At 36.5% G+C, this 12,785-nt stretch overlaps 1 protein-coding gene across 7 annotated transcripts in view; it reads left to right on the top strand.

Moving 5' to 3' along the window:
- The window catches only part of DNAI7 (dynein axonemal intermediate chain 7), a 65,006-nt gene that overhangs the window by 43,965 nt on the left and 8,256 nt on the right, over positions 1-12,785 (top strand). For 6 of the 7 annotated variants that reach the window (XM_013047812.2, XM_013047811.2, XM_045073365.1 and 3 more), the window contains 3 exons: positions 6,612-6,687; positions 9,233-9,393; positions 12,071-12,227. In XM_013047812.2, coding sequence (XP_012903266.2) covers positions 6,612-6,687; positions 9,233-9,393; positions 12,071-12,227 — 394 coding nt within the window. The remainder of the gene's footprint in view (positions 1-6,611; positions 6,688-9,232; positions 9,394-12,070; positions 12,228-12,785) is intronic. The other variant, XM_013047813.2, reaches the window with a different exon arrangement.

The raw sequence follows: 12,785 nt of genomic DNA, 5'->3' as shown, positions 1-12,785 counted from the left end.
CTTCCACCACCACGCCTCAGGAAGTGCTCCTTGTAGTCCTTTTGGAACTTAGAATGAATTTGAAGCAAAATATATGAAGGACAGTTAGGTTTGTATTCCTTATAATCACAGCAGTATAGGGACTCTCATAACCCTAAATGTCACTCTCAACACTTGTGTTTGGCAAGTGTATTCTTAATTTTTTTAATTGGCACGTAAATTCATGAAATTTAACTTTTATGTATCTGTGTACATGTGTTTAAGTGTATGTATGAATTAGGGACTACCTGTAACATCAGTAGGAAAACTTAGAATATTTTGAATTTAGAGGAAGAGATTTCTTTATTTTTACAACTTTATTTTTTCATTTAGGGTAAACTGCTTACCTTTAAAATTTTAGTTTGGCATATTTTAATATAGATTTATCTCCCCTTTTTAATGAATTTGGAGGCTGGTTGCAAGACAAATTGTTGGTATAATAATGAAGCAATTAGGGACACCCGGGTGGCTCAGCTGTTTAGGTGTCTGCCTTCGGCTCAGGTTGTGATTCCAGGTCCTGGGATCGAGTGCCATGTCGGACTCCTTGCTCAGCAGGGAGCCTGCTTCTCCCTCTGCCTGTCTCTCCCGTTGCTTGTGCTTGCGTGCTCTATCTCTCTGACAAATAAATAAAATCTTTTTAAAAAAATGAAGGAATTACCCAAATACCTGAGATGCATGTGGTATGTGATATGATCACACAAAAAAAGCATTTAGCACCTTGTTAAAAAATTAATTCTCTTAGAAGATGAGCCAATTATTTTTTCCCTAGGTCTATTAAGAACTTCACCACTAGAGGGCTCTTAGTACCATATTTTAGTTAATTTAAATTTAATAATAACACAATAAAATTATAGGTATTGGGTAATCATCTTCCCAATTTATATATCTTAGAAACTTTTTAGAAAGGCATAATTTAAATATCACACATTTATGAGAATTTTTTTAAAAAGACAATAATCACCTTCAGAAATCTTGTAGTGATCTAAGGGGTATGCATAATATATGGGCCTTTGAACTTTTCAAAGTTCAAGTTAAAAATAGTCTTTGTCTCTAAGATACTCTAAAAAGATACAATATTTAACATAAATATGAGTGGATATATATAAAACATTACTGAGTACCTTCTATAAGAAACTCAACATGATCTTTATTTTCAATGAACTAAAATGAATGAGTGTACTAAATGAATGAACTAAAAATCTTATGGAGAACAATAAATGAACTAAAAATCTTGTGGAGAATAGTAACAGTTACCATACATTCTGATATGTGCAACGAGAGAGATTATGGATGGAGTTAAGAGATCACATTTAATCCAAAAGAAAAACAGTGAAAAGAAGTCTTCTCTGATGAAGTAATATTTGAAGTAAATCTTTTGATAGGCATGGAGAAGTTTAGATGAGAAGGAAAGGAAATTTTTCTGGTTATGGAAAAAAGTGTAAAGATGTGAAATATCCTTAGAGATTCAGGTACTCCTTGGCATCATTATGGATAAATTAAAAATCCATGAGAATGACCCATGTAAAAATATAGCATTAACATTCAAAGACCTTCAGCTTTCCACAGATCTGCTTCAGTGACCCATTTCCATGGTCATACCCTGGAACTTGTGCTTATTTCTTTACTCAACAAATTTTTTTTAAAAGATATTATTTATTTATTTGACAGAGAGAAATCACAAGTAGGCAGAGAGGCAGGCAGAGAGAGGGGGGGGAAGCAGGCCCCCTGCCGAGCAGAGAGCCCGATGTGGGGCTCGATCCCAGGACCTTGAGATCATGACCCGAGCCGAAGGCAGAGGCTTAACCCACTGAGCCACCTAGGCGCCCCTCAACAAATATTTTTTAAATGTCTACCTGTGTATGCAGATACTGTTCTTCCCTCAAAGGACAGTGATGAAAGGACAGATGAGATTCTTGCTCTCATGATTTATATACAAGTCATAGGAAACCAACAATAAATAAGAAAAACTGGAAAACAGGTAGTAATAAATGTCATGTACAGAATTAAACAGGATTATGGGAGTGACTGGTGGTAACTGGATTGGGTGGTTGGGGAGGGCTTGTATGATGAATTATTATTTAAGCTGAGAATGACTAGGAGGAATCAGCTATGTAATACGGTAAAAATATTCTAGTCCGAGAGTACAATTACTACAAAGATCATGAGACAGAAATAAGTGCTAGGTAAGATGGCCAGTAGCCTGACATATGGTGGAAGAAGGCAAGTGGTATATGATGACATCAGAGAGGAAAGCAGAAGCCAGAAGAAGCAGGGCTTTGCAGGCCAGAGTAAGAAGTTAAGGTTTCATTGTAAATGCAGTGGGAAGCCATTAAGGGTTTGTAAGAGGGAGAGTGGCATGATGTGATTTATAGCTTTGCAAGGTTATTCTGGCTACTACGTAGAGAATGGATTGTGCAGGGCTAGAATAGAAGCCCCCAGCATCTGGTTAAATAGCAGTGGGGAGGCATTAGAAGCAGTGGTGCTTGGTCAAAGGTTGTAGTAAGAGAAATGGAAAAGTGGATATTTTAGGGACATGTTTTGCAGGTAAAATGAACAATCTTGTGGAGTTTTTATTTTGGGAAACTAAGCAGATGGTGGTACAGTTTACTGAGATGCATAGAAACGGGCTGACCTGGTTAAGAGTGACAGTGAAACAAAACTTTTATTTTGGGCCTGGTACTTTGGGGACACACAAATGGAAATGTCGGGTAAGTTATGTGAGCCTGGAGCTCTGAGCAGTCAGGCCCAGCCCCATGTCCCCATGCACATTATGCCCTACATTTCTAGACTTGAGCAGTACTGAGGGTGGGCGTCCCGAAGAGCATCACTAGCATTGATCTGGAAACCACTGGCCTGCTGGTGGTATTAAAGCCACAGGAATAAATGAGACTTCAGCAGACTCAGGATATTCATTCTTAGCTTTTAGACAAAATAAAGCAAATGACACTGTTTCAAAATTCATTTTAATTCCTTATGAAGAGCCAATTCCAACAATTTGTTCTGAAGCTCTAAATGTAAATCACCTTTTGATGAAAAAAAAATGGACTTCAGGTCAATGAACTTCCTTTATATAGATGTTCTTTTGATGGACAATAGGATTCTAGACCAATTTGTATTGAGTGCTGATGTTTTGCAGCTCTGCAATATCAAGATCACCAACTGCACTGGTAATTGTTGATGTCAACATATACTTTCTCATCAACTACTTGCATGAGTTTTGTGGCTTTTGATTGGCTTAGCTCTGTTTTTACATTGAAATCTTTTATCCGTCTGGAATTTTAGTTTAAAGTAGGAAGAATCTAAGTTTATTTCAAATCTTAACCAACTGTCTCAAAACACTTATCACATGAACGTAGGTTTTTCTTGCTGGTCTAAAATGCCAAATGCTAAACTCCCAAGTGGACCATGAGATCTATTTCTGGAAACTCTGTTTTGGTTCCACTGATCTTATTCATGATCCAGGTTGTTTTATATCAAATTCAAATTCTATATATATTAAAAATTTTCCATTTTACAACATCTGTACATTAACTTATAATGAAAAATACTTTGCTAGGGTACTGTGAAGTTCTTCCCATATTATAAGCCAATTCCTGTATCTACTGAGCCCAGGTCTCACTGAAAAGTTATAGTTCAGCTCCCTTCTGTTTCATAGTCTGTCAATGTTTCCAGGCAGTTTTTAGCACATATTGTTTTTATAGATTTATTATACATGTTTAAATTTAGCACAATTCAAGTAAAAATTCCAGTTGGCAATTTTTGAGACTTGACAGAACAGTGCTAAAGTTTATTTGGAGAAGGAAAAAAATCTAATGAAAATAACCAGTTTTGTAAAAACGGTTATGATGAAACAGGACAAACGTGATCATATGAAGAAAAAAGGGTTTTTTTCAGCTTCATAGCCAACTGACACAAGGAACTTCATAATGTATGAAACCAGGAAGGATTATATGGTCAGCAGATGCAGTTTGGAGCTGAAGGCTTTTGCAGGAGTGTGTTCTCCTGGTGCAGCTGCCAGGACAGCAAGACATTAGGGAGCAGTTAGCAAGATTAAGGAGCTTGCACTACCATGTAAACTGACACATTGCTTCCGGCATTAAGTGGTCTAGCTTCAGAAAAAAGTCAGTTGAGCTAAACAGTAACATAAAATAGTAAAAATTCTGACTTAGGTGAAGTCAGTGTATTCAATACAAGATTATCCTGTCATGTGATAAATTCGAGGCTGATAAATCCCTATTGTTGCATGCTGTGGTACTGTGGCTATCAAGGGGAGAGTCCCTTGGAAAAACCTACATTTTTAGATTTCCTGCAAGGCAAGAAACCAGTTTGGTCTAAACTCTAAAGAATTCTCAACTTTTTGAAGATGTGAATTTTGGCCCAATACCTTTGGTATTTTTAATGATCATAATCCTTCCTGCAAGAAAGAAATGCAACTGGCTTTTTAATGATAGTTCAGCACATTCACAATTGAATTCATTACTCTTCCCCAAACCTGTCCTTCCTCCTTGTCTTTTCCTGATAACTGTCACCATGCACTTTATCACCGAAGCAGACACCTGAAAATCAGCCTTCACCTGTCCCTTATCATCTGTATCAAGTTACCATCCAAGCTATGTTGATTCTACCTCCATGTCATCTCCCATATATGCTCCTTCTAATGAACCCGATTGCTTCTACCTTGAGTTAGACCCTGATCCTTTTCGGACTTCTTACCCTCCACTAAGGAATCCATTCATCAGCTGGCCACCAGAATACTCTGCAAATGCAAACTTCTTCACGCCACTTTCCCATTAAGTCCTTTCTAGGCTCCCTTTTACCCATAGGAGAAATTCTAATCTTTAGAGTGTCATCTAAACTCTACACTCTGGCTCCTCTCTCCAGCTTCAGATTTTTACACCTTCGTAGTATGTCTCACCCCAACCATACCTGAGTACTTCAGGTGCTTGGAACTCTATTTTGCTTCATGCCTTTCTGCCCTCACTCACACTTGGAATTCTGTCCCACCATTTTTTTTCAGGAAGCCTAATTATCGTTCAAGATTTAGTTCAAACTTTACCACTTTGGGGTAGCATTTCCTATTTTCACTCACTCATGCAATATTTTCCCCCATAGAATTAACTGTTCTTTATACTCCTGTTATGGACCCCCTGACTTTTTACTACAGTAGCCACAAAACTGTAGTGTAACTATTCCTTTACCTGCTTTCCTTAATAGACTGGGAACACCTTGAGTCAGGGACCTTGTCGTTTTTTTTTGTTGTTTATTTCTAGTATCTGGCAATACCTGTACAATTTAGGCACTCTGTGAAAATTCTTTGAATGAATGAGTCTGTAAATGAGAAGTTTCCAAAGTGCATGGAACGGGTTGGCCGAGAAGGCAGTAGTGTAAAGTGCTCAAGAAGATGACAGAGGGCAATACAGTGACAAGAATGATGGAAAAGATAATTTATTATTTTATAAAGATTTTATTTATTTGACAGAGATAACAAGTAGGCAGAGAGGCAGGCAGAAGAGATGGGAAAGCAGGCTCCCCGCTGAGCTGAGAGCCTGATTTGGGGCTCGATCCCAGGACCCTGAGATCATGACCCGAGCCAAAGGCAGAGGCTTAACCCACTGAGCCACCCAGGCACAGATTATTATGATAAATTATTAAGGGAGACTGGGCACTGAATGGTGGTTGAAGATGAGAGAGATGAAGGGATTAACTAGCTTCTGACTAAAATTCTGGTACAAGACTTTTCTATTGCTCTAGAAGTACAGATAGTATAGGGGTCAAATGAAGTTTGCTGGATATTATCCAGTTTGCAAATATAAACACACACAAACCAAAGTTTTACAGTGTATACAACCTTACTATCTATAAAATTATTCACTTCTATTATTTTGACTCTTAAAATAGTAATTTCCCTAAGCTTCAGTTTCCTTTTTTGTGTAAAATGAAGATATAGCCATCTCTTAGGATTGTTTACAAGATGTGTTGTTATGTCTGGCACACAGTTCAGTACCAAATATGTTGTTAGAGCAGGAATTTGAGGCCCAAAATGGTTCGAGGACTTCCTCAAGGTTACAAATGGAAATTAGTGGCAGATTTAGAATACATAAGGAGATCTTATGTCCTCCTATTGAAATACTCATTTACTACTCTACAGTGTAGTATCTTATACCTTATTTGATGCATGACATCTTTAATTTTCTTGAGAGGCTCACCCAAAAGCAGGCTTTGGAATTAGTCTATCAGAGAGCTGTTTGCCAAAATCAAGGAAAACCTAACATTTGGCTAAAATCAAAATGCAAATATAAATAACATTTTTATAGCTTGCATTGCTTCCTAGTCGATTTTATACTTGAGGATTGTCATCAGAGAATCTGAGCAGTCTAGCTCCTGCCCTCGTGAGGTTCTGTGGAGATATGCTCTCATTTTCACTGAAATTTAAAATACTGTTTTTGAGTCCACTTTTTCTGCCAGAGCAAGTGTCAGTGTGGGGCCCAGAAACTGAGGTAGCAGGCATCTGAAGTGGGAACTGGAGTGGGGAGAGAATGAAGAGTGAATCTGGGCTGCAGCAGACACACCTTCTGTCCTTGTGTTTTCTGTAGAGTTTTGTCCAGGAAGAATCTGAAGCCACAAAATGTGAAGTGGAGATGAAATTATTAAGTGAAACAGTCTTATCAGGTATTCTTCTAAATTATGTTAGTAGAATTTAACTTTATTGGGATTTTCCAGCTTACAACAGAAATGCAGATGTTGCATTAAAAAGTTCAGATGTTGCAGAAATATATGTCAAGTGAAAATTCTTCATAATCCCTCTTCGAAATAACCAGTATTAACAAAAATTTCTCCTGTTTGTATTTCTTCTCTTTGTAGCTCTCTTTTGATTTTTAATGAAACCATGAAATAGCATACAAATGTTTGAAAATTACTTTTTTATCAATAATAATTTGTAATTTTATGTAGCATAGTCTATAGACATATATAGAACATAATGCATATTTTACTTAAATGAATATGTTCAACACTGTCCTAGGTCAGAACATATTAATAACCTTTTTAGTAGCTGTATAATTTCATCCCAGTAATGGAACATTATTTAAATCTTTATTGATGGTAAGGTTATTTCTAATTTTTTATTATTACAAACAATGTTGTAATGAATATTCACAAACACGTGCATAACCATAAATTTCTCAACCCTTTTGTATTCAATCTTATCTTGGAAAATAACAATTGAAGAGAGTTTAAAAATGTCAAAGTGATAGTGATGTCTAATTTACATATCTTTTAGTTTGAGATGTATGTCCATCACTTCCCAAGAACTTCTAAGGAATCAATTTCTATAGACTTTTTAGCATATTTTTCATAACATACTTCTTGTCTACTTCTTCACTTTTCCCAACACACTTTTGTTTTAGCAGCCAACTAGGTTTATATCTTCAAAACTTTTCTATAGCCCTGAGGAGGTTAATTTTCCTGTTAGAATTAGGATACTAGAGCCAGTTCATGAACTTCTGCCAATAATACTGAGGTTTTCTATATGCTAATCCCCAAATAATATATATGTTAATCCCCTAATCATAAATGTCTGAATTTGGATACAGTATTCTTTTTCTTTCTTTTTAGGTAAATGGATTATTAACTACATAAATTTGAAATTAAAGTCAGCATTTTATTGAAAGTGTACAAGGGAAAAAGAGCAATTGCTTAATTGGAATTTTATTTGCATATTGTCATTAATTTTCAGTGTCTGCTGTCCATGGGTTAAATTCAGTGACTTCTCAGTGTGCTTCCTTTTATGGGAGAGGAAAATTAAAATGATAAATAACAAGACTAACACTTCCTAAGTTTTACTGTGTGTCTGACACCAGTTCTAAGCTTTTTACATGTATTAACTACAACTCCCCAAATTCAGTAGGTAGATATCAATATCTCTTTTGTAGAAGAAGGAGAGAAAAGACATGTTAATTAGCATATCTTGCATAAGGTTACATAGTAAGTAAGGAGTAGACCCTATAAGCAGTCTGATTTCCCTTATCTTTCTACACTGGAAAGACTTTTGGTGGACAGGTGGGAATGGTCTTAGTGATACATGATTTAAAATATTCCCTTGATTGTACACTGAGAATTATGGAATTATAGAATTTCCCCATAAAATTTCTATACAGAAGGGATTATCCAATACAGTTTTTCACTTTAAAGCCTCTGTCCACCCCCCCCCTTTTTTTTTTAATGAGCTGGACCTGTTTTTATTGGGAAAAAAAAAAGGTTAGCTTTAATATATGGATGAAAATTTTATGTTTTTCTCCATTTTACTTTCTTCTTTAAGATTTTTAGCCCCCTAATGTCCAGTTTAAAAACATTAATTTGTCAGGTAACAAACTTTGTGTTAAGCCACTTTTCCTTATTTTATAATGAAGGGTAGCAAAATATGCCACCCCAAAATATGCCACTTTGGCATAAGGATATTTTAAGTTAAGGACTTATAAAGATGCAGATGCAAGAAAAGCTGCCTACCCTCCCCCTATTTGCCTAAAAACAAGACATAAATTTCAAAGGGTGTCACTCCGCTCTCTACCAAGAGTGACAGTGGTTAATGCCCAGATTTAACTTCAGACCTATCAGCCCAGAAAGGAGACCAGAAGAATCTGCATAACGAACTTTACTAACTAGTCCTTTTCTCTACAGTCAGAAACCTGAAACTGGTTTCCTTTGTCTTGTCATTTCCCCACAAATTTGTTGTTCTTAGTTGAAGATGCTGTATAAGCCAGAGTTCTGAGCCACCTCTTAAGTTACTCATTTTTCCCTGGGTAATCTCCCATGTTTACATGAGGTATTCATATTAATAAATGAGTGGTTTATTTCCTCTTGTTCTGCCTTTTGTATAAAAGTTCAGCCGAGAACTCAGAAGGTAGAGGGAAAATTATTTTTCCTCCTCTTGTGATACAATGTATTATTGAAGTTATTTTAATTGTAACATGCTTATTAGATACATATTCTTAAAAGTGTTGGTATATAAGCTATAAATGGAGCCCTCCCCTTTAGCCTATCATTATACATGCTTATTACTACTTTGAAGGTTAGCTTTGTGAATAGTTTTGAATTAACCACTTTTTGATGTTTTAGTAGCTAAATAAAAACTTCATTTCCAGAATTTTTTCCTCTCCCTCCTAATGCCAGATTGTTGCAATCTATTTAGAAACTGAATTAATCTGATTAATTTTAGCACAGTTTTTGCTGATAAAGAATGCTAATGAAAAGCCATATATCTTTGAAGACAATGAGGTTGATTTATGCCAATTCACAACCCTCGGTGGAGTATACCACTTGGATATTTTGGAGCTTCCCCCGCAGTGTAAACCAATGAAAGGCTGGATGATTGTGGAAGTAGGTTGATTTTTGAATCAAATTTATGAGTAAAATTATTTCTCACACTTTTATCTTAAATGATCTAACATCTAATGAAATTTAATCTATTAAGGAAGCATAAAGGGAAAACTAATTTTAAATAGTCTTGAATTTATAAAATTTGAATCCAATATTAAAGGAAAGAACTCTAAAATAATATGAATTTTAAAACTATGATTCATACATGTTAATTGTAAACCTATAGCACTATATTTAGATTGTGCCAGTTTGCTCTTAATAATGATAGTCTATTTAAGATGCTGACAGACGTTTTCTGTAAAGGGCCAGATGGGGTATATTTTCAGCTTTGTGGGCATACCAGCTCTGTTGCAGCTTTCAGTACAGTAAGACAGCCAGATGCAAATGAAAACTTTATTTAAAAAGACTGGTGGTGGACCAGATTTTTTAGGGGCCATAGTTTGTGTACTCTGGTCTAGCTCTGTGGTTCCTAACATGTGGTCCCTTGACCAAAAGCATTAACATCATCTGGGAATTTTCTAGAAATGCAAATTCAGGGGCCTCATTTTAGTTTTACTGAATCAGGAAGTCTAGGGATGAGGTTTTGTAGTCTGTGTATTAGCAAAACACACCTTAAAGTTTGAGAACCACTGGTCTGGATCCTTGGTGTATAAAGTGTGGTCCATGAGCCAGCAGGATCAGCATCAGCTAGAAATGCATAATCTGGTGCTTCACCTCAGATCTGCTGAATCTGAGTGTTAAGAAGACCCTCAGGTGATTCATGTGCACATTTAAGTTTGAGAAGCACAGATCCAGGTGATGGCACTATTGCTGATGCACGTTCCACACTCTTAGTAAGGATGTCAATGACAACAGTTGTGAGATCATTTTTGAAGGACTTCCTCACTCCTGTTTCAGTAAATAGTAACATTTGCCCTGGTATTGACTTGGTTTATTTTAACTTACTTCATGGTAGCTTGTGTCCCAAATACACCCTGCTATATTGTCATAGCCCCTTCCTCCTTCCTTGTTCTCTAGCCTTTCTGAATTCTCCCCCTCCCTCTCGTTCGTTCTCCCCTTCCCTCTAATTCATTCTCCTCTCCTTGTCTCTCTCTCCTCCAGCATATCATGTACATAGACTGTCAGCTACTTCTCACTCGCAGTTCTACCACTAAGAACCTTGGTACTTTATCGTCATGGAGTGGCATTTGTCAATTTTTATTTTTTTCCCCATTATCACCTCTCTAAGGAGCCTTTGTAGGCATTTTCTTTCCTAGCCATCCACCCCATGAAATTTTAATACCATAGATATACAATGTATTTGTGTATGTACTAAATATATAGCTGTGCTTTACACCTAAAAGAGTATAATTTTTTTCATGCCCCCCCAAACTAATTTTCACCCCCTTGGGGATGATACTGCTATTCCTTTCCCATTCTCCCCACAACTGAGAATGTATTTATTAGAGCATTCCTGGGGGAGATAACCTGGTCTGTAGCTACTTAGAACAGTCTATTTGAATCAGTTTTTCCTACCTCTGTGTTGCTTGAAGGACAGTGGGGAGTCAAAGAAAGGCATCCTTTGGTGAAGGTAGGCTTTCAAAATTCTTTATCAGGGCTGGGGTTTCTAAGAATTCACTCAAAGATCTTTTCTTGAATTTTGTTGGTGTCCTCATATCATCATTCCGTGTTCTCCATTGAGCTCAAAGTATCCTCTTTAAAATTGTTTTTCTCTTTTGCAACAAAGAGGTCTTCTTCCTTTTATTCAAGTGTCTTTTCAATAATTTCCCACCTCCTCTAGAATTTTTTTTTAATTTATTTGACAGAGATCACAGGTAGGCAGAGAGCCAGGCAGAGAGAGGGGGAAGCAGGCTCCCTGCTGAGCAGAGACCCCCCCCCCCAATGCAGGGCTCGATCCCAGGACCCTGGGATCATGACCTGAGCTGAAAGCAGAGGCTTTAACCCACTGAGCCACCCAGGTGCCCCCTCTTCTAGAATTTTAACCCATCCAGTTTTTCCTCTATTTTTAATCAGTCTTAATCTTCCCTACCCTTCCTTCCCTAGATCCTTCTCTGCTATGTTCAAATAATGGACAGATCTCCTCCATCCCAGAGAGATCTGCTGTTGACTTAATTTACTTTCTCTCTCCAGCTTTATTGAGATGTAATTGACATAAATCATTGTAAAAGTTTAAGGTGTACCAACGTGATGATTTTTTTTACTTTCATCCATTCGTTTCTATACTTCTCAAAAGTATGTTTATACTCCTTCCCCTCTTTACCTACACACCCTAACCAAGGTATTAGAATATGGGATTTAGAGTCCTAGAGCTCTGTTTTTGAGTTGTAATGCCTCCTTGAAGTCATTTTGTAATCTTTGGCAAATTATTTGATTTCTTTAAGTCCCAGTTATTTCTGTTAAATATATGTTTTATAAGATTACTTGGAGGAATAAAATGATTAGTAAGTCCCAACATAGAACCTGGACCAGAGGAAGAGTCTGTGATTCAGATTTGGTGATTATTTTCCTCCTCAATCATTATCTTTTAATTTTGTTGTGAAATTTTGTTAGTAATCTTTAGTAAATGAGACTGATCTTCAATACTTAATAACTACATACAGTTTACTCAGCAATATTTACATCTTTACTTGTTACCAGTCAGTGTCTAACTTGATATTATTTTGGTCGTTTTTAAAAGATACTCAAAGAAGGATTGCAGAAATATATATATCCTCCAGAAACTACGGAAGACGTTGAAACAGAAAATGCTTTCCCACCCATAGAGGTGACACTTGAGGTTCAGGAGAATGTAATCTTGTTTGAGGACCCTATGGTTGCAAGGTGGGATGCTGAAGGTACAGCAATACTGTAATCAACTTTGATAATTATGTAATGAAAAGAGCTCTAACACAAATCCTTAAAACAGAAACTACAGTGTGTAAACTCCGCATTTCTAATCTTACACATTTCTATGGCAACTCTAGTGTGTTTATTTTGTTTGCTCTTGATGGAAATGAATAGGGATTGGTGTGTATGCATTGAATGTTACAACTGTTAGTTCCTGAAGTCTTACATAAGTGAAAAACCTACTCTCTCCTGAAATGAGTACATAATTCAGATTGGGGTGATTAAAATTTATTTTAATGTTAATAACTTAGAAATTTCAAATCTTATTACAGACAAGTACTGGAGATAGGGAGTGGGCCATTAGGAAACCTGAGACAGATGAATACTAGCCACTTCCTGTCTCTTTATAACTTTTGATTGTTGAACCATGGGAAATTATTGGTTATCCAAAATGTGAAATAAATAACAAAATCAGAAGTACCAGCAGAGATACTAGCTAAGGATTTACTAATCATTAACAAATACCTCATTTGGGGTTGGCGGGCTCAATTTTGAGAAGTCTTGGT

This window comes from Mustela putorius, unplaced genomic scaffold (genome assembly GCF_011764305.1).
Source record: "Mustela putorius furo isolate JIRA1106 unplaced genomic scaffold, ASM1176430v1.1 tig00537227_pilon_pilon_pilon, whole genome shotgun sequence".
In the NCBI taxonomy this organism is placed as follows: Eukaryota; Metazoa; Chordata; class Mammalia; order Carnivora; family Mustelidae; genus Mustela; species Mustela putorius.
This window is presented reverse-complemented; position numbering and strand designations above follow the sequence as displayed.